The sequence below is a fragment of the Cydia pomonella genome, chromosome 1, assembly GCF_033807575.1.
Source record: "Cydia pomonella isolate Wapato2018A chromosome 1, ilCydPomo1, whole genome shotgun sequence".
NCBI classification, from domain to species: domain Eukaryota; kingdom Metazoa; phylum Arthropoda; class Insecta; order Lepidoptera; family Tortricidae; genus Cydia; species Cydia pomonella.
Window position 1 is genome coordinate 28176517 of NC_084703.1, and position 23176 is coordinate 28199692.

The following is a 23176-nucleotide window of genomic DNA, read 5'->3' on the forward strand; positions in this document are numbered from 1 at the left end:
AAAAACTAAGTTAAAAGTAATTCAAAATCGTGTAGAAAACAATACACAACCTCTTAAAAGGCATTGCACTAGTTTATTTGCCATAACTATTACGTAAAACACTAAGTAAGATTGGAGTGCACTTACCTGTGGAGTCACGCGTCTGTATGGAACAACCGGTTCTTGCGCCGCCGTCGCACAAACTGACGAATCGCGAGTTTTTTGTTACACTCACACAAATGCACACTAATGGGCACGATAGACCAATGAATGAGCTTGTTTTGTGTATGCTTTATTTCTTAGAGAATAGATCTGTTTGCTTGCAAAATGTGTATTTGTAAACACCGCGGTGTTAGACGTCGATTTTGATACCCGCGTTAATAGCCGCCGTTACCCTATTTTTATTTTATTTCTGTATTCATTTATACTAATAATCTAGTGTTTTTTTTTTGTTTCATAATATTGTAGTTAACTACATACTGTAATTGACCGACATGTAATATGATATTATCAATAAATTAGTACAACATGCAAAAAAAAATCAATATTGATTATACATTGTCTACATAACAAACAATATCAGTAGTATAGTCGTTCGATTTGAAGCTGGCCCGGAGCGGCCAATCCTTTGTCCATTGCTAACCAAAACGAGCGTGCCACTTCTACCTTGCCAATACCTAGAATATTTGAAAAAAATAACAAATCATAGACAGCGCACTTTACACCGTCAATAACGTCTAGGTTCTTAGCTACTCTAGCGCTAATCTGGAGAGTTTTGAAACTATTATTTATAGCTGACAGCTGGACACTTTTGCAACAGTTCTGCCTATGGAGATTTCATTCCTTACGTCTACCTTCCATACCCTAACTGTAATGCATGATTTTCGGTTAGATTTCTTTAGGGGTGTTTTAAATTTTTGATTTAAATGCATTCTTCTAATGTTTTGTTAACCAAATTCAGGAAATGGTGCTACACTAATTTGCCTGACTGAAATCACATTCTATGTCTTTATATTTACTTCTTTGGTAAACTGTATTGTTTTGTTCATACAATAAAATTATAAGGTCAGGAGTAATGAATGAAACTTGAAAGATAAGCAAATAATTAGTTTGCAAACTCACTCATTTTGTTCGCTCACGCAGGCAAGAGAGGCTTTAGTAAGTTTTTTACCATAACTTACTAATAAAGTATATTGTCGTTAGTCATTAGTCATTAGTCCTGCTCACGTCTCCTGAATAACCCTGTATAGGAACCTATTTAATGATGTTAAAATCTTTTCAGCCAAATGAAATTCTACAAACGAATGTTGATTCTAATGATGGTGTTCCTGGCGATTGTGGTGAACCACGCGCGCCTCGTGGAGGTGACATCGCGCCTGGACTTCCTGTGGAAGCTGCAGGCGGAGACCAACCTCGAGCAGATGAGGGATAACCAGCGCACCAACAGATACCTGCTCAAACACATCCTGCCCGACCATGTTGTCAACCATTTCTTAAGCAAGGAACGCCGTCCTGATGTACCTAATCTTTTATATTCTACATATCAAGTATTTCATAGTTGTTGATTTTACTTGAAATAGCAATTTAACAGTAGCTCGGCTTTTATAATCTTATATACAACGTGTTTTTATCCATTTGCTTTAACTTTAAGGGTAGATTCTTTACGTCTTATTGAGTTAATTTCTCTAAGAAACTAAGTTCCTAACTCTTACCGTTTTGGAATTTGGAATTATTTAAAATCTAAATTTATTCACTAATCTAAGATAAACTAGTGTAAAATCTTCTTAATTCATAACATAACACCATTATTATTTTCTTCTTGTTCGTAAGTAAAGAGTTTTGAATGTTCCTTATGTACAACAAGAAGGTTTAAATAAATTAGTCCGTTTTAATGCTGCTTTTACTCGTACTTTGCTCGCATGTGTCACGTCAAATTGACAATACTAATTTGTTATTGTTGTTACTTATATTATTTTCAAATAAATAATTGTGTTCACTTACGTTGTGATGCCACGGTTTAATTATACGGCCGAAGAAGAGGCCGACATACACTTTATTTACGGTTTCTGCAATCGAAATGCCGCAGAAGCAGCAAGGGAGTACCGACGACGATATCCCAATCGACGAACGCCTCGACCTTATACTTTTATGAATGTAAGTATTTTCTTTATTTATTTATCTTCTTAAGTTATTTTTTTATAAAATGCTTTAAATGCTTACAAATTAAAATAAAAAAACAACATTTTATTGTTTAGAAGTACTTTTATTACTGTTGCATGTACATAGACGGTTCCGTGAGATGGGTCTCCGTTCGGCTCCGCATGAACGTGTCATCGATTTGACAGTACAGGATGAAATCGGTATAATGAATTCAATTATTGAAGACCCGACGTTATCAACAAGACGATTAGGCCGTATCTTTAACGTACCACACGCCAAAGTCTGGAGATTGTGGAAGCGATACCGTCATAATAATATACAGCATTACATCATTTGTGGTACATTGTACAAAAAATGAGCCATATCGTATGTGGAGGAGCCCAAACTTGGTATTTTTTTTTTATTTTTTCTGTTTTAATTTAAAAAATGGCTGAAATGTACCTAATGATGCGGTATACTTTTTAAATCATATATATAAACTTCATTCATATACAACGTGTTTTTATCCATTTGCTTTAACTTCGACATAGTGCTTGGAACATTAACGTAAACTTACCCCTTTAACCGATTTAAGATATTCAAAGAAAAAATTTTTTTTGGTATTCCATACAAAACAATTAAATATTTAGTTAGTGCCTGTTGTAAAAGCTTCTTTTGAGTTAGGAAAAAGTGAATGTCAACTTTTTGCCATTTAACGTCAGTGTAAAACTTTATCGATGACAGAATTCGGTGGTCGTTAACAAATTTAGCTCCGTGGAAGGTCCTGGGTTCACACACCGCAGTTTTTATTTTTGTTAATTGGTAGTGAAAGTTCTATTTTTAATGTTTTTATTTTAATTATCTGAGTTTATGGCATAGTCACAAATGAAATTAAAGATTGAGTGTAACAAAATTTATTTACATACAATACAGTCCTAATCAAATAAATTAACAAAATTATTTCCTGTATTCGGGAAGAAGCCGACACTAAATATTTACATGAAACCAAAACAGGAACTTACTATTGCAACTTATTTTCAAAGTGGCCGCCTTCATTCTCCAAACAGACGTTTAATCTTGCCCGTATCTCGCGATTTAGGTTAACATTAGTGGCACGCATGGTGTCGGCTTCTTCCCGAATTCGTTGCAACAACTGTTCTCTTGTAGCCACCGGTTTCGCGTAAACTCTTTCTTGTAACGTACCCCAGATATGAAAGTCTAAGGGTGTTAGGTCCGGAGACCTAGCGGGCCACGCAAGAGTTGGACTGCCGCGACCAATCCACCGCCAAGGAAAGTGTTCATTCAAATGCTGTCGAACACGAAGAGCAAAATGTGCGGGTGCTCCGTCATGTTGGATCCAATTGGTCCGCAGTGTTTCTAAGGGAACATCTCCGAAACAATCCAAATAATGCAAATTCTGTATAAATTCCAAATAATTATCGCCATTGAGTCTGTTTGGAATCTCCACTGGACCAATGAGGCGATTGTTTAAGACTCCTGCCCACTTGTTTACGGAGAACTCACATTGGAACGAAGACTCCCTTGCCAGCTTTGGATTTTCGGCAGCACAATGGTGATAATTTTTAGAATTTATTATTCCTGCTCTCTTAAATTTAGCCTCGTCCATCCACAGGATTTTGGAAATAAGTTGTGGGTCTTGTATTAATAGCTCATTAAATCTGTGGCAGTAAACAATTCGCGAGAAATTGTCCCGTGACAGAAGGCCTTGCACTTTGCGGTAATGGTAAGGATGCAGACCGTATCGCTTCCACAATCTCCAGGCTTTGGCGTGTGGTACGTTAAAGATACGGCCTAATCGTCTTGTTGATAACGTCGGGTCTTCAATAATTGAATTCATTATACCGATTTCATTCTGTACTGTCAAATCGATGACACGTTCATGCGGAGCCGAACGGAGACCCATCTCACGGAACGGTCTATGTACATGCAACAGTAATAATAAAAGTAAGTTAGTGAGAAAAGTACTTCTAAAGTATGAAAAGTAATACGAAAACAATAAAATGTTGTTTTTTTATTTTAATTTGTAAGCATTTTATAAAAAAATAACTTAAGAAGATAAATAAATAAAGAAAATACTTACATTCATAAAAGTATAAGGTCAAGGCGTTCGTCGATTGGGATATCGTCGTCGGTACTCCCTTGCTGCTTCTGCGGCATTTCCATTGCAGAAACCGTAAATAAAATGTATGTCGGCCTCTTCTTCGGCCGTATAATTAAACCGTGGCATCACAACGTAAGTGAACACAATTATTTATTTGAAAAGAATATAAGTAACAACAATAACAAATTAGTATTGTCAATTTGACGTGACACATGCGAGCCAAGTACGAGTAAAAGCAGCATTAAAACGGACTCATTTATTTAAACCTTCTTGTTGTACATAAGGAACATTCAAAACTCTTTACTTACGAACGAGAAGAAAATAATAATGGTGTTATGAATTAAGAAGATTTTACACTAGTTTATCTTAGATTAGTGAATAAATTTAGATTTTAATTAATTCCAAAACGGTAAGAGTTAGGAACTTAGTTTCTTAGAGAAATTAACTCAATAAGACGTAAAGAATCTACCCTTAAAGTTAAAGCAAATTGATAAAAACACGTTGTATATTGATATCACATGCGATAGGTTCAAAAATGTTGTTTTGACCTCTAGTATGCCAAAAAACTGTACATTGATATGCGGTTTTTCGTTGGAATTGGGCTCATAGTGATCGTACGCCGTCCACGATATAAGCACATGCAAATCCGCGTGCAACAAGTCGCGGGCACCAGCTATCAGTCTAAATATAAGTGGATGTGTTGTAATGGGGGAAAGTTTGTTTTGGCGGCAGGAGCTGTACTCGCAATGGCGGCACGAGGTGGGCGTGATGTTCGCGGGCATCCCCAACTTCCACGAGTTCTACTCCGAGCAGAAGGCCGTAGACTGCATGCGCTTGCTCAATGAGATTATCTGTAAGAAATTCCTTGTCCCCATGATTACTTTATTATGATACATCCTCAGCTATTACAAAAAATTATGGTATCCATACTAGGTATCAGTCACATGAACACAAAATACTTTTAGTTCTCATTTACTTAGTTAAAATGTCAGAGGAGTAATTAACGCGCAAACACGTACTACCTATAAGGTAACGCACACTTCGTTTGTTATAGCACTGATAGCAGTTTTCAATATATAGTGTTGTTTGTCTATTTTTCTTTCTATTGTTAATTTAGTATAAAACGTACTGCTTCATTTGCTTGTAATTTATTTAGGTACAAATAATACTTACCAATAGCTCCTATAAGTTCAGCCCATTATGATAGAAGGGTAACTACGGAACCCTACACTGAGCTTGGCCCGACAAGCTCTTGGTCGGTTTTTTTTCAGCCTTCGTCCTTAGTGTCCCACTGCTGAACAAAGGGCTCCCCTCGTTTTTTCCACTCGACCCTGTCGTCGCCATTTTCCCACCATTCCGGCTGGAATACGTCTACTCGTAAGTCGTCTTGCCATCTATGGTCCTCCGTGGGTCCCATTCAGTAACCATTTTTTCGGGTGCATGTGCAGACATGTCTAGCCCATGAAGTCCTCCTTAAACTTAGCGGTCTTGACACTCACACTTACAACTCGAGTTCCGTGTTTCCGATTCGATCAGATCAAACCTTTGTGTTCCGACTTTAGAGGCTTAAGTCCATGACCAAGTTTGTGCACCGTAGGTAAGGGTGAGCAGGATGCACATGTCGAGAAGTTTGCGCTTAAGACACAATTACACAAGGAAGGGATGGACGGTGGGGCTACCCAAGGCTAGAGGGGGACTGTCTCTTTATAGATCTTACGTATTGATGCGATAGAGAGACATATTTCGTTGTCGTAGTGCAAACGATTGGCATCTTGGCTAACCACCCAGAAGCTCTTCCAGGCGTTGTCGCGACGTCTATTAATTTCAATAGACTGCCTGTGTATCACTCATCGACATATTGCATAGGCTGAAAATACCTATATGTTACGGGCAACTTGAACAGTTAGTGGATGTGCTACAACGGAAAAAACCGCATACATATCTACATCGACACTTTTTGGTACACAGGTACTTTAGAACAAAACATTTAATACACACACCAGTTCACGAGTAATGACGTCATCAAATTTTTGTATGGGATTTGAAAAAAATGTTCATAACCTATCGTGTGGGGTATCAAATGAAAGAGCATTATGAGACTATTCCAGAAATATACTACACTCTTACCTTTTAGCCACCTGTTTTCCACAAATCTAAAAAACATTTTCGAAACATGTCAAATTTCGGCTCCCCCAGGTGAGATGTGGCTCGGTGATTTTTTCCAAAACACACACCAAACGTCTTGTCATATCCTCATATCAAACGTAAAATAAAGCATTTGTAAAATACTCGTAATAACTATAACTATTTTTTTAAGATTCTTAATTTTTTGTTTTTATTTTTGACCTATGTCTAAAATTGCCGCATACACATTTTTTTTATACCACGACGGTGCCAAACAAGCATACGGCCCGTCTGATGGTAAGCAGTCACCGTAGCCTATGGACGCCTGCAACATCAGAGGCATTACATGCACGTTCCCGACCCTTTAAAAACCTGTACATCGAAGCCGCTTGGTACACAGATACTTTAGACTTAGTTTGGATTTCGCCACTAGTTCCTAAAAATCCAAAAGTTATGACTTCATCAATTTTTGTATGGAATTGGATTTTTCTTCTTCCAAAACCTATCGTGTGAGATATCAAATGAAAGGACATGAAGATACGTTTCTAAAAATATACTACACTATCAACTTTAAAAAAATAGTTATTCTTATAATTTTACAAATTGCTTTATTAATTATTTTAAGTTTGATATTATGAGGATATGACAAGACATTTGGAGTGTGTTTTGGAAAAAATCACCCAGCCACATCTCACCTGGGGGAGCCCAAATTTGGCATATTGAAAATGATTTTTAGATTTTTGGAAAACAGGTGGCTAAAAGGTAAGAGTGTAGTCTATTTCTAGAATCGTCTCATAATGTAATTTTTTTTATACTACGTCGGTGGCAAACAAGCATGCGGCCCGCCTGATGGTAAGCAGTATCCGTAGCCTATGTACGCCTGCAACTCCAGAGGAGTTACATGCGCGTTGCCGACCCTAACCCCCTCCCGCCCCTCGTTGAGCTCTGGCAACCTTACTCACCCGCAGGAACACAACACTATGAGTAGGGTCTAGTGTTATTTGGCTGCGGTTTTCTGTAAGGTGGAGGTGTAGACGTAGTTTAAGGACGTACCCGGGTCCAAATGTTTCATTTGATACCCCACACGATAGGTTTTGAAGATTTTTTCAAATCCCATACAAAAATTTGATGACGTCATTTTTAGGAACTAGTGGAAAAATTAAATGTTTTGGTCTAAAGATTAGGTTAGGCTAGGACTTTATCACATTGCCCGGCTAGAAGTAGGGAACTATTCATATTGCCTTCGATTTATTAAATGAACCAGGGCCGTCGGGCAATATTAATATGGACCAGCCAAAGTAATAAAATTATCATTCTGCCCGGCGCTCTTGGGCATGATTCATAATGACCGTTCATTATTTATACTGCCCGGTTAACCAAGTTGCCCGTAACAAATATATTATATTAAACAATCTTATAAAAGAATATTGATTGCAGTTGACTTCGATAACTTGCTAAGGGAGCCACGTTTTAAAAGCATCGAAAAGATCAAGACTATAGGCGCAACATACATGGCTGCGTCAGGACTGGACCCCAATGACAAGGCAAGAGCCGCTATTCACTTTATAATCACTAAGCTTCATTGTATTTTATAATGCTACAAATGTTAGCAACGTGTATCTTTGAGAAATGTGTATAGGTATTAATTACAATTTCGGGGCTTTTGGACGTGAGCCTTATTGTTTGCAAAGCAATGCGGATAGCTGCTGCCGACCGAGCCGGGCACGAGGCGTACAAGGCGGGGACACGCAGTCTTCTTCGGGCGCAGTCATCGAGAGCTCGTGAGGGCTCACCAACCAACCACGAAATGGTTCTAAACGTTAATGATAAGATGGATAAATTACCTATGTATGTACTTAAGGCCCCGTAGATTCGTGTCCTTCTCTCACTCTCTCAGAGCGTAAGCGTGAATGAGATGTGAAATGCGTGCTCGGAACCGCGGATATCATGTTTTTGAATTTTAATTTGTTTTAAGATTTAGAAAATAAATAAGTAAAGTAATCATTGAAGTTTTTCAAAAATGAAATTACGCATTTTTAGAATCATTTTTCTTAGTTTTGCTTTTATGCATAATTTGTTAACAATTTTTTAGGCGCGTTTCGGACCTATGATCGTGATCTTTTTCTATCAAGCAATAGTCAAAAAATCAGGATTCGAATCCCTGAAGTCCCTAGAGAAAACCCTCAAGAATGCTAATTACATTTTTGGCAACGGCGTATTGTTATCTAAAAAAACTGTTTAACAAAAAATAAAACCGACTTCAAATATTACCAAAAGCTCCATACCTCCTCCATATGTACCTATAACATTTAAAGAATTCCCTCGATTTTTCCAAGATCCCATCATCAGACCCCGACTTGGTGCCAACGGGACCATCTCGGGGTTATACCCGTTCAATTAAAAAAAAATTGAAAATTGGTTCACGATTCTCGGAGATATCGAGTAACATACATACAAAAAAAATTAGTCGAATTGAGAACCTCCTCCTTTTTTGAAGTCGGTTAAAAAGCAATACCTTCGATTTTTCAAAAACTGTGCTCTCTGAACCTACGGCACCTTAATATCTATATCATGAAATAAGGTGAGTTCGACTAAGATCGCGGACATCGGATAAGATCGTATGATTCAAATTTCCACCTCTTGCGGATTTTTTAAATGCTGGCAAGGTGATGCAATGGGCCATTTCGTCCCGCACCCCCCTTCAGCCCGCACTTGTAGCTCCGACTAACAAAACGTAAAAATATGTGTTTACATTTTTTTTCCGGAAATACCCTTCGCCAGTTTTTTCAATAGCTGGTAAGTTTTAGCGTTATTTGTTTCTTGTAGAGGATGCACGTTATTTTTATTAAATTTGTGACATATCTTTGGAATTTTGATACTATTCAATCATTACACTCTCACTGTGACGTTTATAAAGCGAATAAAATAAAATTATAGGGTGAATTTAATTTTTATCAATTCTGTATTTAAATCACGTCCGTCTCCTATCCACAACCTGATAAAAAATCTAACATCACCTCAACCCATCTAAAAACGTCCAATACTTTGCCGAAAGCACCTTAACTTTTTGGCAAACATTTCATTTTTGGTACAAGCTTTTATCCCTGACTGTACTTTTCTTTCCACAAGCAACTAATACTCATCAAGACAATTCTAACAACTCCAAACACAATTAGTTTGCGTCGTTTTGTCACAGAGTTCCATCTGAGCAAGAGAGTCTCCATCATCAGATGAGCTCCTTGTCATCATAATAATGCATTGTCATCCTATTTACATATGTATGCAAGATTTCATCTCAATCGGTAATCGGGAAGCGGGTCAAATTTAGCTTCCAAGATTTGACCCACACTAACAAAATAACATACTTACTAACGGGGCAAGTAAAATAAATAATAAGTTATTGGCAAAAAAATGGTATGAATGAGTTTAATCGCTGACTGTAATATTTTTCTTACCACAGGCAACTAATACTCATCGATACAATTTTAAAAAACCCAAACACAATTAAGTATGTTGCGTTGTTTTATCACAGAGTTCCCAGGCCACCTGTCTCCATCACCAGATTAGATCGATGGTACCATAATAAGGTAGGGTCGCCTAAGATCAGATGTCACATAAGACCGGATACATAGAATTTACCGCAAACGATGCCATATGTTTAAGCGCCTAAAAAAAAGGAGGTTCTCAGTTTGACCGATACCGTAAAATGAGGTGAGTAGGGATTGCGGAGGGAGTAGGGATGCGAATCCAGAATTTCTTCTTTCAGTAGCTACTTTGATTTTTGGGCTCAGGTTGCTCTTTAAGTAATTTGATTATATTTTTGACATGTTTTTTCTTCTTTTGGCAACAATAAGTTGCCAAATCATACAATTTTTAAACACAAATTTACTGTCAAAGTTGATGCTCGAAAGCGGTGGATTTTTGTTTGAATTAGACTTCATTTTTATGTGAAATTTGCCAAAGTAAGTTTTATCAACCTTTCGGATACATATGCACATTGGTCTTCTAATTGACTGTAAATTTAATTGGCAACCGCATATTGAACACGTAAGTAATAAACTTAGATCAGTACCCCTAGTGTAAATTTTATCGACATCATAACGTGAGGAACGCGTTTGCGTTAAGTCTCATTTTGTATAGGATTTTGAGTTTCCAAAACGTCCCGCTTGGCGCGCTCTTTCTAAATCCAATACAAAATGAGACTAAACGCAAACGCGTACGTCACGTTTCAAAATCGAATTTATTTACACTAGGGGTACAGTATTGGGACGTCTAACTATTCTGAAACATAAATTACCGTACAACACATTGAGAATGTTATACCTAGCTCTGGCTGAATCGGTAATACGGTACGGTATCAGCAGCTACGGACGATCGTATAAAACTATCTCTCTAATATCTACAACCTACAGAGAACTATTCTAAAAACAATAGTTCCGAAAAATATAAAAGTAGCATGTAACAATAACTATTCGAACCTCTTTGAACATTGTAAGATGCTTCCCGTACACAATATAGTTAAATTGTACATTCTTAAAGAAGAACACCTACACATAGGTAGATAAATTAAATGAATATCACAGAAACAATAGATTAAGAAGTATCCCTAATGCACCTAGATTCATACTACCATTATATACCTAATAATGTCTATGGAACGAGAACTAATAATTTCATACTTACAAAAATAATAAATAGCCTTCCGAGACACATACAAGATTCATACCTATCCAACTCTAAATCAATTTAAAAAGTTAAAAATAATTTCATATCAAATAATTACGACTATATTTTGTAAACATATATTTGCTTTGTATAAATTAGTTTAATAAGTCCGAACCCTTGCTGTAATTAAGCCATTCATGACTATAGCAGTAAGTAAACATGGAACTATGCGAACTTTTTAAAATTATTTTGGAACTATAATAAAAAAAAGGTAAATTTTATTTTAACAAATATTGAAGTATGAGTTGAAGAAATTGCAAATGAAATAAACATGTTATATTATAATGTGCCTATTATTTATTTCTTACAGTAATACAGGCCATTACGGAGTGTTTAACCTACTTTAACCAGCTAAACTACATTCTGTTTGTAATATTTGGCTAATTTCAAACATTTACGCACCGAAAATCCTCGGGTATGATCATGTCCCAAGTGAAACAAACGCACTGCTTAAGTAATAGGGTTGTTTCCAATTTTTTGAAACGCTTGTATTACGTTCTATATTAACTAAAAGTTGCCCTAAAATTCAACTTTTATACTAAAAACGGCTTTAAATATGTTAAATTAACAAAATATATTTTGACGGATGCTTTCGCGCCCAAAACGCTCTTTGAAAATTGTGTGACGTCACAGTTTACGGTTTGACACATAACTACATACACACGTAGAAGATACGAGCTGTCTACGGACATTTGTCATTCGTTGTTTATCGCCTAACTGTCAACACTGTCAATCCGAGAGTTGTGACGTCATCAGAATCTTCAAAGACGTTTCGAGTTTGGTCACGTGACGTGTGCCAAAAGATATTTTAAATTCAATATTTACAAAAATATGGTCGTTACAGGTCCCCTAAAAGTAGTTTAACATGTTCTTATAATCCAAAAGAATTTATTGGGATACAATTCTGCCCTAAGATTTGTAGATGGAAACAACCCTATTGTCTATTAACATTTACAATTCTTTTATGTGGCATGATCCTATAACTAAAATTTGAGGACTTTATATGTAGATACGAGTATCAATACTATTGTCGGCGAAAAGTAAAGTTGCTTATTGTTAATATTTGAACTTGGCTGCATTCATTTCACATTTATGTTTTTAATGGCATTCACCTTGCTAATTCTATATAGACCAAAGTAATTAAAAAAATATATATATCTAAAAAATGATAATAATTAAGGTCACAACTTACAGAAAACATTAAATCGTTTTGTGTAGGAGCATAAATAAAACACAATTTTGCTACATAAATAAAATATTATCTTGACAAGTCAAGCTATTGTCATAATCCGAAAGTGTCAACCCTAGCAATTTTCCCATCTCACCCCATTGGTATCCCTTCTAACCCCAACTACGGGGTGAGCTGGGGTTGCCTACTATTATGTATTTATCGTTGAAACTATGAAATGAAACAACAAATTATCATTGACAAACTAAAATTCATAAATCCGGAGCACTTTTTTGTATATAAATCAATGCGCCACATATAAAAATAAACTTTTATCCAGGTTTGAACTTCGATTTCGTTCCTACTCACCCCATTTTACGGTATGTTTATATGTATGTATGTATGTTTTTGTCCGCGATTCTCTCACCATTGGCTGAACCAATTTTAATGCGGTTTTCAGAAAAGTGTTTGTTACATTCTGGAGGTTTTAGTATATATGGATGGTTTGAAAAACAATTGAACCCGGTAGGTGGCGCTGCTACCGGTATATCGTCAAATTGAAATTTGTCCTTATGCATAAGTACGTTAAGATTAAGAAAACTGTCTAAACAAAGAGCACTATAGGTAATTATCTATTTGAGAAGCTCGTCTTTATGAGTGCCTATAGTTTGTATGGAGAGGAGTAACCACTGTTTGCATTCTGTTATCGCAGACAAGCGACGAGGACTGCGAGCACCTGTGCGCCCTAGTGGACTACGCGTTCGCTCTGCGCGTGGCGCTGGAGGATATCAACAAACACAGCTTCAACAAGTTTCGTCTCAGAGTTGGTATGCATGGACACTGTTATGAATATACCCAAGGCTCGGCATTAACTCGTTAATTTGTTAATCGTTAATTAACGAATATTACATCTTGATTAACGGATTAACCTTTAAGTTAACTTCAAAAACCACGGGCGATATGTGGAACTTTCCTCTTATAATTGGGTGTATTATGATTTTTGATGTAGGTAGTGTTGGAAATAAGAGGTGAGTAGTAGGTGTGAGAGTGAATGTAGACGGTGGTCTGAGGTTGGGGTCTGAGGAGTTGGAGTTTGACGAGTCAGGGTTTGAGAGGTTAGGGGTTTATGGGGCGGTGAATTGATGAGTCGGGGACTGAGGGGTTGGGAGTTGAGGGATCGAGGGGTTAGGAGTTGAGCTATCGGGTTAGAAGTTGAGGGACGAGGGGTTAGGATTACGAGTTAAAGGGTCTGGGGTTGAGGGGTCGGGGTTTGGCGGTTGAAAGCTTAGTGTTTTAGGGTCGAGGGGTTCAGTGATTAGGGGTTGACGTGCTGTGAGTTTAAGTGATCGGAGGGTTGAGGGATCGGGTCAGGGGTGGAGTGTAGATTTAGAGTAGTGGCAGGAATGATTTCCCAGACGGACTCGAGGAAAATCCTGAGTATTTATGAAAGTTAACGAATTTAGTGTTGAACATGATTGTGATTTTCATTCATGCGTCACGTGTCACTCATAAGCTTAAAACTAAACATGGAAAAATAAAAACGTTTTATAAAAAAAGTAAATCGACTTCAAAAAGGATAAAATAAAATATTATCCTTTATAAACCCTTAACCACCTACGCAAGGTGACCTCTGTAACCTTGCACCTTTCCCTGGAACCGTCCCAGTGCCGGTCATGCGATCAACGCGGTCGGACATGTGTCTCTGTAAATTTGGTGAGCATAAAACTGTCGTCAGTGATCTCAATGACCTTGTCTAGGTGGTTGCCTTTATTTTTACAGTAAAAGCTAAAAGTGCGTCTTTGCCGCCAAATTTATATAAAACGTTTTTGCTGGGATAAAATTTATTTTTGTAAGGTGCTCTTTATGATACCTGTACCCCAACATTACAATACGTATGTGACGTGTGTACGTGAAAGTTACAGATTTATTATTATTTCTGCTCTTCGTATATAAATCGTAGGCTTCATACCAAATTTTAGCTCTCTAGGACATCGGGAAGTATCCTAGGCTCACTAGTTAGGTATATGTATAGGCACCCTCCTTTATAAAGGGGGAGGGGGGTGGAGAATAGTATATACCAAATTTCAGCTTAGTAGAACATAGAGAAGTGTCCTAATTGTACTTGAGATGTATTCAGAACTGCACCCCCTTTGATAGGTTTGGGGGGAGTTTGAAAGTTCAGTCCTCAAACGGTTTAGGCTCCATGCCAAATGTCAGCTTTCTAAGACAGACACTGGGAAGTACTGAATAAGCTGTGTTTGCTGTGTACAGTCAGCGTCAAATACTTTGTAGCAACCAAAGTAGCCAAATAGTTCGGTACACCATATATTTAGTATGGTGTACCGAACTATTTGGCCACTTTGACTGCTACAAAATATTTGACGCTGACTGTACGTACCTACCTATTGGCTGCCGCGAAAAGTGGCTATTTTAATACCTTGCAATGTTATAATAATTACAAGTTTTTTTATAAAACATATACCTAATTAGCTTGACTATTGTACTTTAAGAATTAAGAATAATAAAAATGAATATAATGTAAGAATATTTCAATTTCTTGTTCTAGAAGATTCACAGTTCTTTGTTTGTAAAAATATATGAGAACTCGAGTAGTATATTAAATTTAAACTACTTTTTATTGATCACTGTTTTGTCGATATTTGTTAATAAATGCCTTAAATCATAAGAACAGTAAATATTATTTAAATATACGTGTACCTAACATAGATTCTTATAAATATTTTAGACCCATTTCTAATAGTGGTCTCCGTGATCTTTCGTAGGTGGTTATGCTTTAGAAATCGGGCGTAGGTATTTAAGGGTTAAGTATATGTGTGACCGATTGATATTAACTAATATTAAAAGCAAGCCCGGGGACAATAGTAAAAATTTGGTGTTAGATATGTTGATAGTGTATGTTGGGGCAGGGATAAGCTGCGGGCCGCTTGTGGGCGGCGTGATCGGCGCGCGCAAGCCCGTGTACGACATCTGGGGCAACACAGTCAACGAGGCCTCGCGCATGGAGAGCACGGGCGCTATGGACCGCATACAAGTCACCAAGTACACGAAAGAGGTAATTCATCTTTGCTTTATCTTCTACTGACCTAGGCCAGTTTTAAGCACCTTCAAGATAAGCCTGCCTGTAAGCAAGTCCTTCAACTCGACATATCAATTAAGGTAAAGGGTGTTTCGGCAGGTTAAGGCCCTTGAGAAAACTTTTTTTTAAATATTAGTACTTAAGCATGGTAATAGCTTGAAGCTTTTGGGTAAGTTATATCAACGTAGTACTTAGTACCTTTGGTAGTACGGGAAGTACTTAATTTAATGTATAAACACTATAAACTATAGAGTTTTAGTTAAAACTTTTTTGTATGAATTTATTTACGTGAACCTCTTATTTGGCTCCCACTTCGTGATAAATTTCAGCTCAGTTCGTGAACTCCTGTCTCCTGTTTCGGAATAAAGTTTTCTAGAGTAATTGATGATGATTTGTTGATAATAATCTTAAATATTTAAAGGCCAAGTTAATAATATAATAATATTAATAAACGCGCACATAGTCGCTAACTACATTCTGGCCCCCGCTGAGCCCGCTCAATATGGATGTAGGGTTGGATCCCGTGGTACTAAGATAAAGATAAATAAAGATTTTTTATTTGCGAGAATACTTAATTCTAGAATACAGTGGTGTTGTTTTGTAGTGATAGCGTATGTAGTATTCAGTTGCACAAAACGACATGCAAACTTTACAAAAATATTTTCTACGAATTATTACAATAAATTAAAGTCCAGATAATAAAATTCATAATAAATAATAAAATTAATTAAAATTACATGCAATTTCCGACCTTAAACCAGCTACCAGTTAAACCAGCCGAGACTAAGATACTTTTGAATAATGAATGCTTAGAGATGGTAGATAAAGCACTGTTTCTTGGTTTAACATTGGACAAAAATCTACAATGGAGTCCTCATATAAGAACGCTAGCAAACAAATTAAGTTCGGCCGCTCACGCCGTTAGGAAAATCAGGCAATTGACCAATGTTGAGACAGCTCGCCTTAGTTATTTTCATAGTGTAATGTCATATGCAGACCTCGGACAGGGTGAGCTGTTTTAAGAGTTTGCATAATATGGACATATCTACGTAGTCATTCAATGGCAGATGTGATGTAATTGAATAACGAATTAAATTATTCTATTTAGATCTTTACATAACTAGCAAAACAAATTAATTGTATAGCAAGCCTCTTTAAATGATAAGCATATTATTTTATAAGCTGGTCTTCGTCTGCTTCTGTCAGTCAGAAATTAGAAGACGTCATAGCTAGAAACCCAGACTTAGATTTGTTTAGGGACTATGCTGAAAAAATTTCGGAAGGAACAGATGTGGACGGTATTTTAATGTACAACTTCACTCCGCTCACTTCAGTGGAAGTAGAAAGGTCTTTTTCCATCTATAAGTGGATATTAAACTCAAGAAGAAGTGCGTTGAAAATTGAAAATCTAGAAAAAATTATAGTTCTTTATTACAATAACCAATAACAAAGAAAAATTTGAATAAATAAATAATACTTACTCGTTTTGTACATAATGCACTGTCATTTTTGTTTAATTATTATTCATGAATTCTTTTTAATATTTCATCTTGAGGCATATCTATATTAACATCTACACTTGACATTAATGACGTAAAAATGGCTCACTCTGTCCGAGGTCTGGACTCATATGGTATTCTGGTTTGGGACAATGCAGCTGACATACAGACTATATTTGTTCTATATATAACTTAAGAGCACGTGAATCATTAAGTGAATTTTTCAAAGAAATTAATATTTTAACTGTAGCTTCCCAATACATCCATGATTGTATTATTTATGTTGTTAAGAACCTAGACTCCTTCACTAAGAATTTAGATGTCCATGAAGATAACACTAGAAATAAAAATAAGCTTTCTATCAGAAAGTTTCGTGTCCGCAAAGTACAAAAGTCATTCGTTGGGCAATGTATTAATTTTTATAACGAGTTACCTGACGATGCTTTAAGATTACCCTTGCCAGCTCTTAAGGATTACTTAAAGAAGTCATTGATGTTGAAGGCTTATTACAGAGTCGAGGACTACTTGACAGACAAACATGCATGGTCCAAACCAGAAACTCTAAAAACAAGTAGCAATTAAAATTATTGTAATATGTGTATATGTTACTGTAAAAGCCCGAAGTACGGTAAAACCTAGGATATACCGGTAAGACCTAGGTTTTACCGATGCCGATCGGTAAAAGCCCGAAATGTGAAATAATTATTGTTCACTTCGGGCTTTTACCGACATGGATTTGGTAAATCCTAGGTCTTACCACGTCGACCGGTAAAGATTGAATCATCCACTGGTTCTTGACATTATTAGATGAAAATCTTGTATCAGTGTAAGGGGCGTTACATGTAGCGCCATTTAGAGTGATGCTTCGTATTGTTTCGGCTATTTTACTAGTCATATAGACGGTCTTTCGGTTTTGCTGAAGGTGAGAGTGAATTCTACTCACTGCAAATTGGAACGCCGTGAGTAGGGATGTAGAAGTCCTGAGAGCAGAGTAATGTACAGTGTGTCACATACCCTTTGTAAGCAATATGCCCAGTTGGTGGGAATTTTCGGGCTGTAGCTAGCCGCTGTAATGGGTAACAGAAACGCATTCCGTGTGTGCTTCGTTTTTCAGATGACTAGGGTGCACTGCATAATGCAGAGATTATCATATCGCGAACGATTGGCATCTTGACTAGGTACCAAGGTTTAGGTATAGTTTACAGTAAAAACAAATTAGGTATCTATTTATAGTTCTCGCCTGTTGAAGCGACTATGGCTGGGTAATCAAATGACACCTAGATGCTTTCAATTAAATCATTTTATTTTAAGTAAATACCTTTTGCCAAGCGTGAGTCATGGTAGTGGTTCGTAAGGGAGAGAAATAAGCCTGTCTGGTTCCGTTGTATGTTGGTACTCCCCTGTCATGCTAGTTGGTCGCGGTCGCGGTTTTAAGCGCCGTGGACAGCTGATGTGGATGCGAAAGGAGGCCTCTGCGTCCCTAGGAACCTAACCGCGCCGCTAAAGGGTTATTTGAACCGGAATCTTACAGCTCTATTCTGTGAGAATGCTGTCGACCGAAAGTGCGATTTTGTGTCTTAAGCAAGCTGTCAGGTACTACAAGGACAGGAACACGCCGATCTATAAGTACGTGCTTTCTGGACTTGTCAAAGGCGTTTGATCTGGTTGTGTACGACAAGCTATAGTACAAGCTTACAAAAACGGGAGATTCGATTGAATATGTCGCGTTGCTTAAACATTGGTACAACAGCCAGGTCAACCGAGTGAGATGGGCGGGAGAGGAGTCTGACGAGTACAAACTACAATGTGGACCGAGACAGGGAGGGCTAACATCCCTTCTCCTTTTCAACGTCTACGTAAACGAGTTGATCGAGGCACTCAGCAGGGCCCATGTCGGTTTGCCAGCTTGTCATATTCAAAGCTCGTAAGTATAACCCGTCTACGGAGCCGAGGATCATGTTGTGTGGCGTACCTCTAAAAGTTGTAGATCGCTTTAAGTATCTGGGGCATATGCTTACAACTGAATTGAATGACGATCTCGATAGGGAGAAAAGAGCGACGGCAGTGAGAGGCAATATGCTTGCCCGCAGGTTCGCACGGTGTAATACATCAGTTAAATTGACGCTCTTTAGAGCTTACTGTCAGACTTTCTACACGTGCAGCTTGTGGGTGAAATTTACACAACGAGCCTATATCGCATTGTGCGTTCAATATAATAACATCTTGAGTATTCTGTTGCGGCTGCCGAAGCACTGCAGCGAGTCCGGCATGTTCGCTGAGGCGCGAGTAGATGACTTTTTTGCCATCAGGCGGAAAAGAATCGCCTCCATGCTGAGACGGATGCGCGGCAGCAGCAACAGTCTACTCAAGGTGTTGGCCGAGCACCTCGACGGTCTTTCGGTTTTGCTAAAGGTGAGAGTGAACTCTACTCACTGCAAATTCGAACGCCGTGAGTAGGGATGTAGAAGTCCTGAGAGCAGAGTAATGTACAGTGTGTCACATACCCTTTGTAAGCAATATGCCCAGTTGGTGGGAATTTTCGGACTGTAGCTAGCCGCTGTAATGGGTAACAAACGCGTTCTGTATGTGCTTCGCTTTCCAGATGACTAGGGTGCACTGCAGAATGCACAGATTATCGTATTGCGAACGATTGCCATCTTAACTAGGTACCAAGGTTTAGGTATAGTTTACAGTAAAAACAAATTAGGTATCTATTAATAGTTCTCGCTAGTTGAAGCGATCAAATGACACCCAGACGCTTTCAATTAATCAATCTTGAGGATGCTGTTGCGGCTGCCGAAGCACTGCAGCGCGTCCGGCATGTTCGCTGAGGCGCGAGTTGGTTTTTTTGACGCAGGGGTAAATGCATTTACGCATCTCACCCCGGGCTGGGGAAGCCCATTGGGGGGGTGGTATGTGGGACTCGCTCCCCCCGTTACTCCCTCTGATAGCCAGAGGAAGGGGAGGAGAATACCCACTAACATCCCCTGCGGTGTCATCCTCTTTGCCGTTAGGGAGCGTCATGGGATCGCTTGCGGCATTCTATCCGCGACGCTCCTCGGCAGCCCGACCAACCTGTGTTGCACACCCGCGTCACTGAGGAAGAGCACCAGGACGCTTGGCTCTCGTCCCACACGTGCAGAGCCGTTCCGTGTGGGCCCCCCAATCCACTGGCTCTACGAGGGGGAACAACTAGCTGATGGCTAGGATATATTGCCTACCTAGGGAGGAGACCCTCCCTCTCCGCCTACGCCGGAGCGGTAGCGCATCTGCACTATCTTCGCGCAACCGCTCCGCTGCTTCCTTTTGGGAAATCACGGTTTCGCAAAAGGCTTTAACTTCCTTCCATGCCCTCTTGCTGCGCAACGTGGCCGACACGACGTCGTGCAGCGAGAGGTCCCCTCGTGATTTCCGCTGCTACCACCATGTTATGGCGTACATTAATTTCATGCAGGTAATGACCGAAGCAACCGTGTCCGGTTGTTTCCTGTGTCAATCTGTAGCTGGGCACCCCGTGTTCTCTATCGAGCCACTGGTTGAATGACGGGGGGAGAGCCCCTATACTGCGGGCTCCATAGGAGGAATCCTCCAGGTCGCTCTTCTAGCGGTCCCTCAGTCTCTTGACAGCCTGTCGTTGCTCTCTCTTCGCCTCCTCTGGGTCGAGGCGTTCTCCACGCGCTCTGGCATCTGCTCTCATACGGTAATTTCCAGCTATCATATTAGCTTCCAGCTCCCAGGGTGGAGTGCCTGCCAGGGCTCATGCCACCGCGAAATACACCGTATGGTATGCCTTTATTATGCGCAAGGCCACCACCCTCAGCGGACGCCTTAGGAGAGGCTTGGCTTTAGCCAAGAGCCTGTCTGCCCAAATTCATGCCCCGTATAAGGCCATGCTCCGAACAACGCCCACGTACAGGCGCCGACAAGGGGCTTTCGGCTTACCCACGTTTGGTAATAGCCAGCTAAGGGCTGAGGCAGCACCCACGATTCAGGGCGCTAACCTGAGGAAATACTGTTCAAAATTCCACCTCCGGTCAAGAATAAGACCCAGGTACTTCATGTGTGAATTGACCGGAACCCTCTCACCTGCAACAGCTATAGTTAAGTCCTCAGGTAGCGCCCTTCCAGGTCCCCCGAAGACAATTGCTTCAGTCTTCAGGAGGGACACATTCAATCCTAGGCGTTCGATGCGACCCACTGACATCTCTGCCGCTACCGCCGCTCTGAAAAAGTTATCTTACATGTGCCTTCCCCACACAGCCACCATGGTGTCGCCACACTAAGATGTGTCGTCAGCATAGCAGATGGTGATCATGCAGGGAAGCTGGGCCCCCCCTTATGGCCCAGTCATACCATATATTCCACAGCCGGGGGGTGTTCTCCCCCCGTCATCGTTGCTTGTTGTTGAAAAATTGTAATTAAACCTACAGCAAAACCAGAACATTAACAGTCAGCACTATGACTATTTTTATGAAATACGAGTGTTAAATATATTATCAGTGGGAGCGGGACAGCAATATACAGTGTAACGATGCACGTTATTCTAATCAAAGTAAGATTAGGTTATACTAGGCGCGACTGTACAATCGCGAGAGTAGTCTCAGCGTAGCAACAACGTTAGCAGTTTTGACCGCGCGGTACGTTCAGAGTACTCTGGCGCTAATGCACTGCTGCCTTTAGAGTCCAGTACTGTGCGGTCGCGTTCATGAGCTTCGCGCCGTGACATCACACGCGACGCGTCGGACAGGTCAAGTGTCTCCTTTTCTTACAGAATAAAATGTTAGGTATAAAAGTAAATATTTTAGCACAACCTTTAATATGTAAAAAAGGACGTATTTAAGTTTCGTCTCGTACCCTGGGTATAAATTATAAAAAAATAAAAAAAAACCGTTTATTTCAGATCACTGATCCATAACGACTATTAGTATAAACTTAAAACTTTGCTAATTAGGTTCTAAGAGAAAAATAAAAACAAGAACTTATAACCAAACACTAAGATGTGTGGAAAATAGGGGCGCAGGTTGCCATACTCTATTTCGCTCTCCCAATTGCCACCTCCACCCAAAACTTTATAACGGGGCAGTCGAGGTGCTCGGCCAACACCTTGAGTAGACTGTTGCTGCTGCCGCGCATCCGTCTCAGCATGGAGGCGATTCTTTTCCGCCTGATGGCAAAAAAGTCATCTACTCGCGCCTCAGCGAACATGCCGGACTCGCTGCAGTGCTTCGGCAGCCGCAACAGAATACTCAAGATGTTATTATATTGAACGCACAATGCGATATAGGCTCGTTGTGTAAATTTCACCCACAAGCTGCACGTGTAGAAAGTCTGACAGTAAGCTCTAAAGAGCGTCAATTTAACTGATGTATTACACCGTGCGAACCTGCGGGCAAGCATATTGCCTCTCACTGCCGTCGCTCTTTTCTCCCTATCGAGATCGTCATTCAATTCAGTTGTAAGCATATGCCCCAGATACTTAAAGCGATCTACAACTTTTAGAGGTACGCCACACAACATGATCCTCGGCTCCGTAGACGGGTTATACTTACGAGCTTTGAATATGACAAGCTGGCAAACCGACATGGGCCCTGCTGAGTGCCTCGATCAACTCGTTTACGTAGACGTTGAAAAGGAGAAGGGATGTTAGCCCTCCCTGTCTCGGTCCACATTGTAGTTTGTACTCGTCAGACTCCTCTCCCGCCCATCTCACTCGGTTGACCTGACTGTTGTACCAATGTTTAAGCAACGCGACATATTCAATCGAATCTCCCGTTTTTGTAAGCTTGTACTATAGCTTGTCGTACACAACCAGATCAAACGCCTTTGACAAGTCCAGAAAGCACGTACTTATAGATCGGCGTGTTCCTGTCCTTGTAGTACCTGACAGCTTGCTTAAGACACAAAATCGCACTTTCGGTCGACAGCATTCTCACAGAATAGAGCTGTAAGATTCCGGTTCAAATAACCCTTTAGCGACGCGGTTAGGTTCCTAGGGACGCAGAGGCCTCCTTTCGCATCCACATCAGCTGTCCACGGCGCTTAAAACCGCGACCGCGACCAACTAGCATGACAGGGGAGTACCAACATACAACGGAACCAGACAGGCTTATTTCTCTCCCTTACGAACCACTACCATGACTCACGCTTGGCAAAAGGTATTTACTTAAAATAAAATGATTTAATTGAAAGCATCTAGGTGTCATTTGATTACCCAGCCATAGTCGCTTCAACAGGCGAGAACTATAAATAGATACCTAATTTGTTTTTACTGTAAACTATACCTAAACCTTGGTACCTAGTCAAGATGCCAATCGTTCGCGATA

General features: G+C 39.5%; 1 protein-coding gene across 5 annotated transcripts in view; it reads left to right on the top strand.

Moving 5' to 3' along the window:
- The window catches only part of LOC133518998 (adenylyl cyclase 78C-like), a 143274-nt gene that overhangs the window by 110852 nt on the left and 9246 nt on the right, over window positions 1-23176 (top strand). For all 5 annotated transcript variants that reach the window (XM_061852846.1, XM_061852838.1, XM_061852855.1 and 2 more), the window contains 5 exons: window positions 1262-1496; window positions 4973-5093; window positions 7802-7908; window positions 12970-13084; window positions 15185-15330. In XM_061852846.1, coding sequence (XP_061708830.1) covers window positions 1262-1496; window positions 4973-5093; window positions 7802-7908; window positions 12970-13084; window positions 15185-15330 — 724 coding nt within the window. The remainder of the gene's footprint in view (window positions 1-1261; window positions 1497-4972; window positions 5094-7801; window positions 7909-12969; window positions 13085-15184; window positions 15331-23176) is intronic.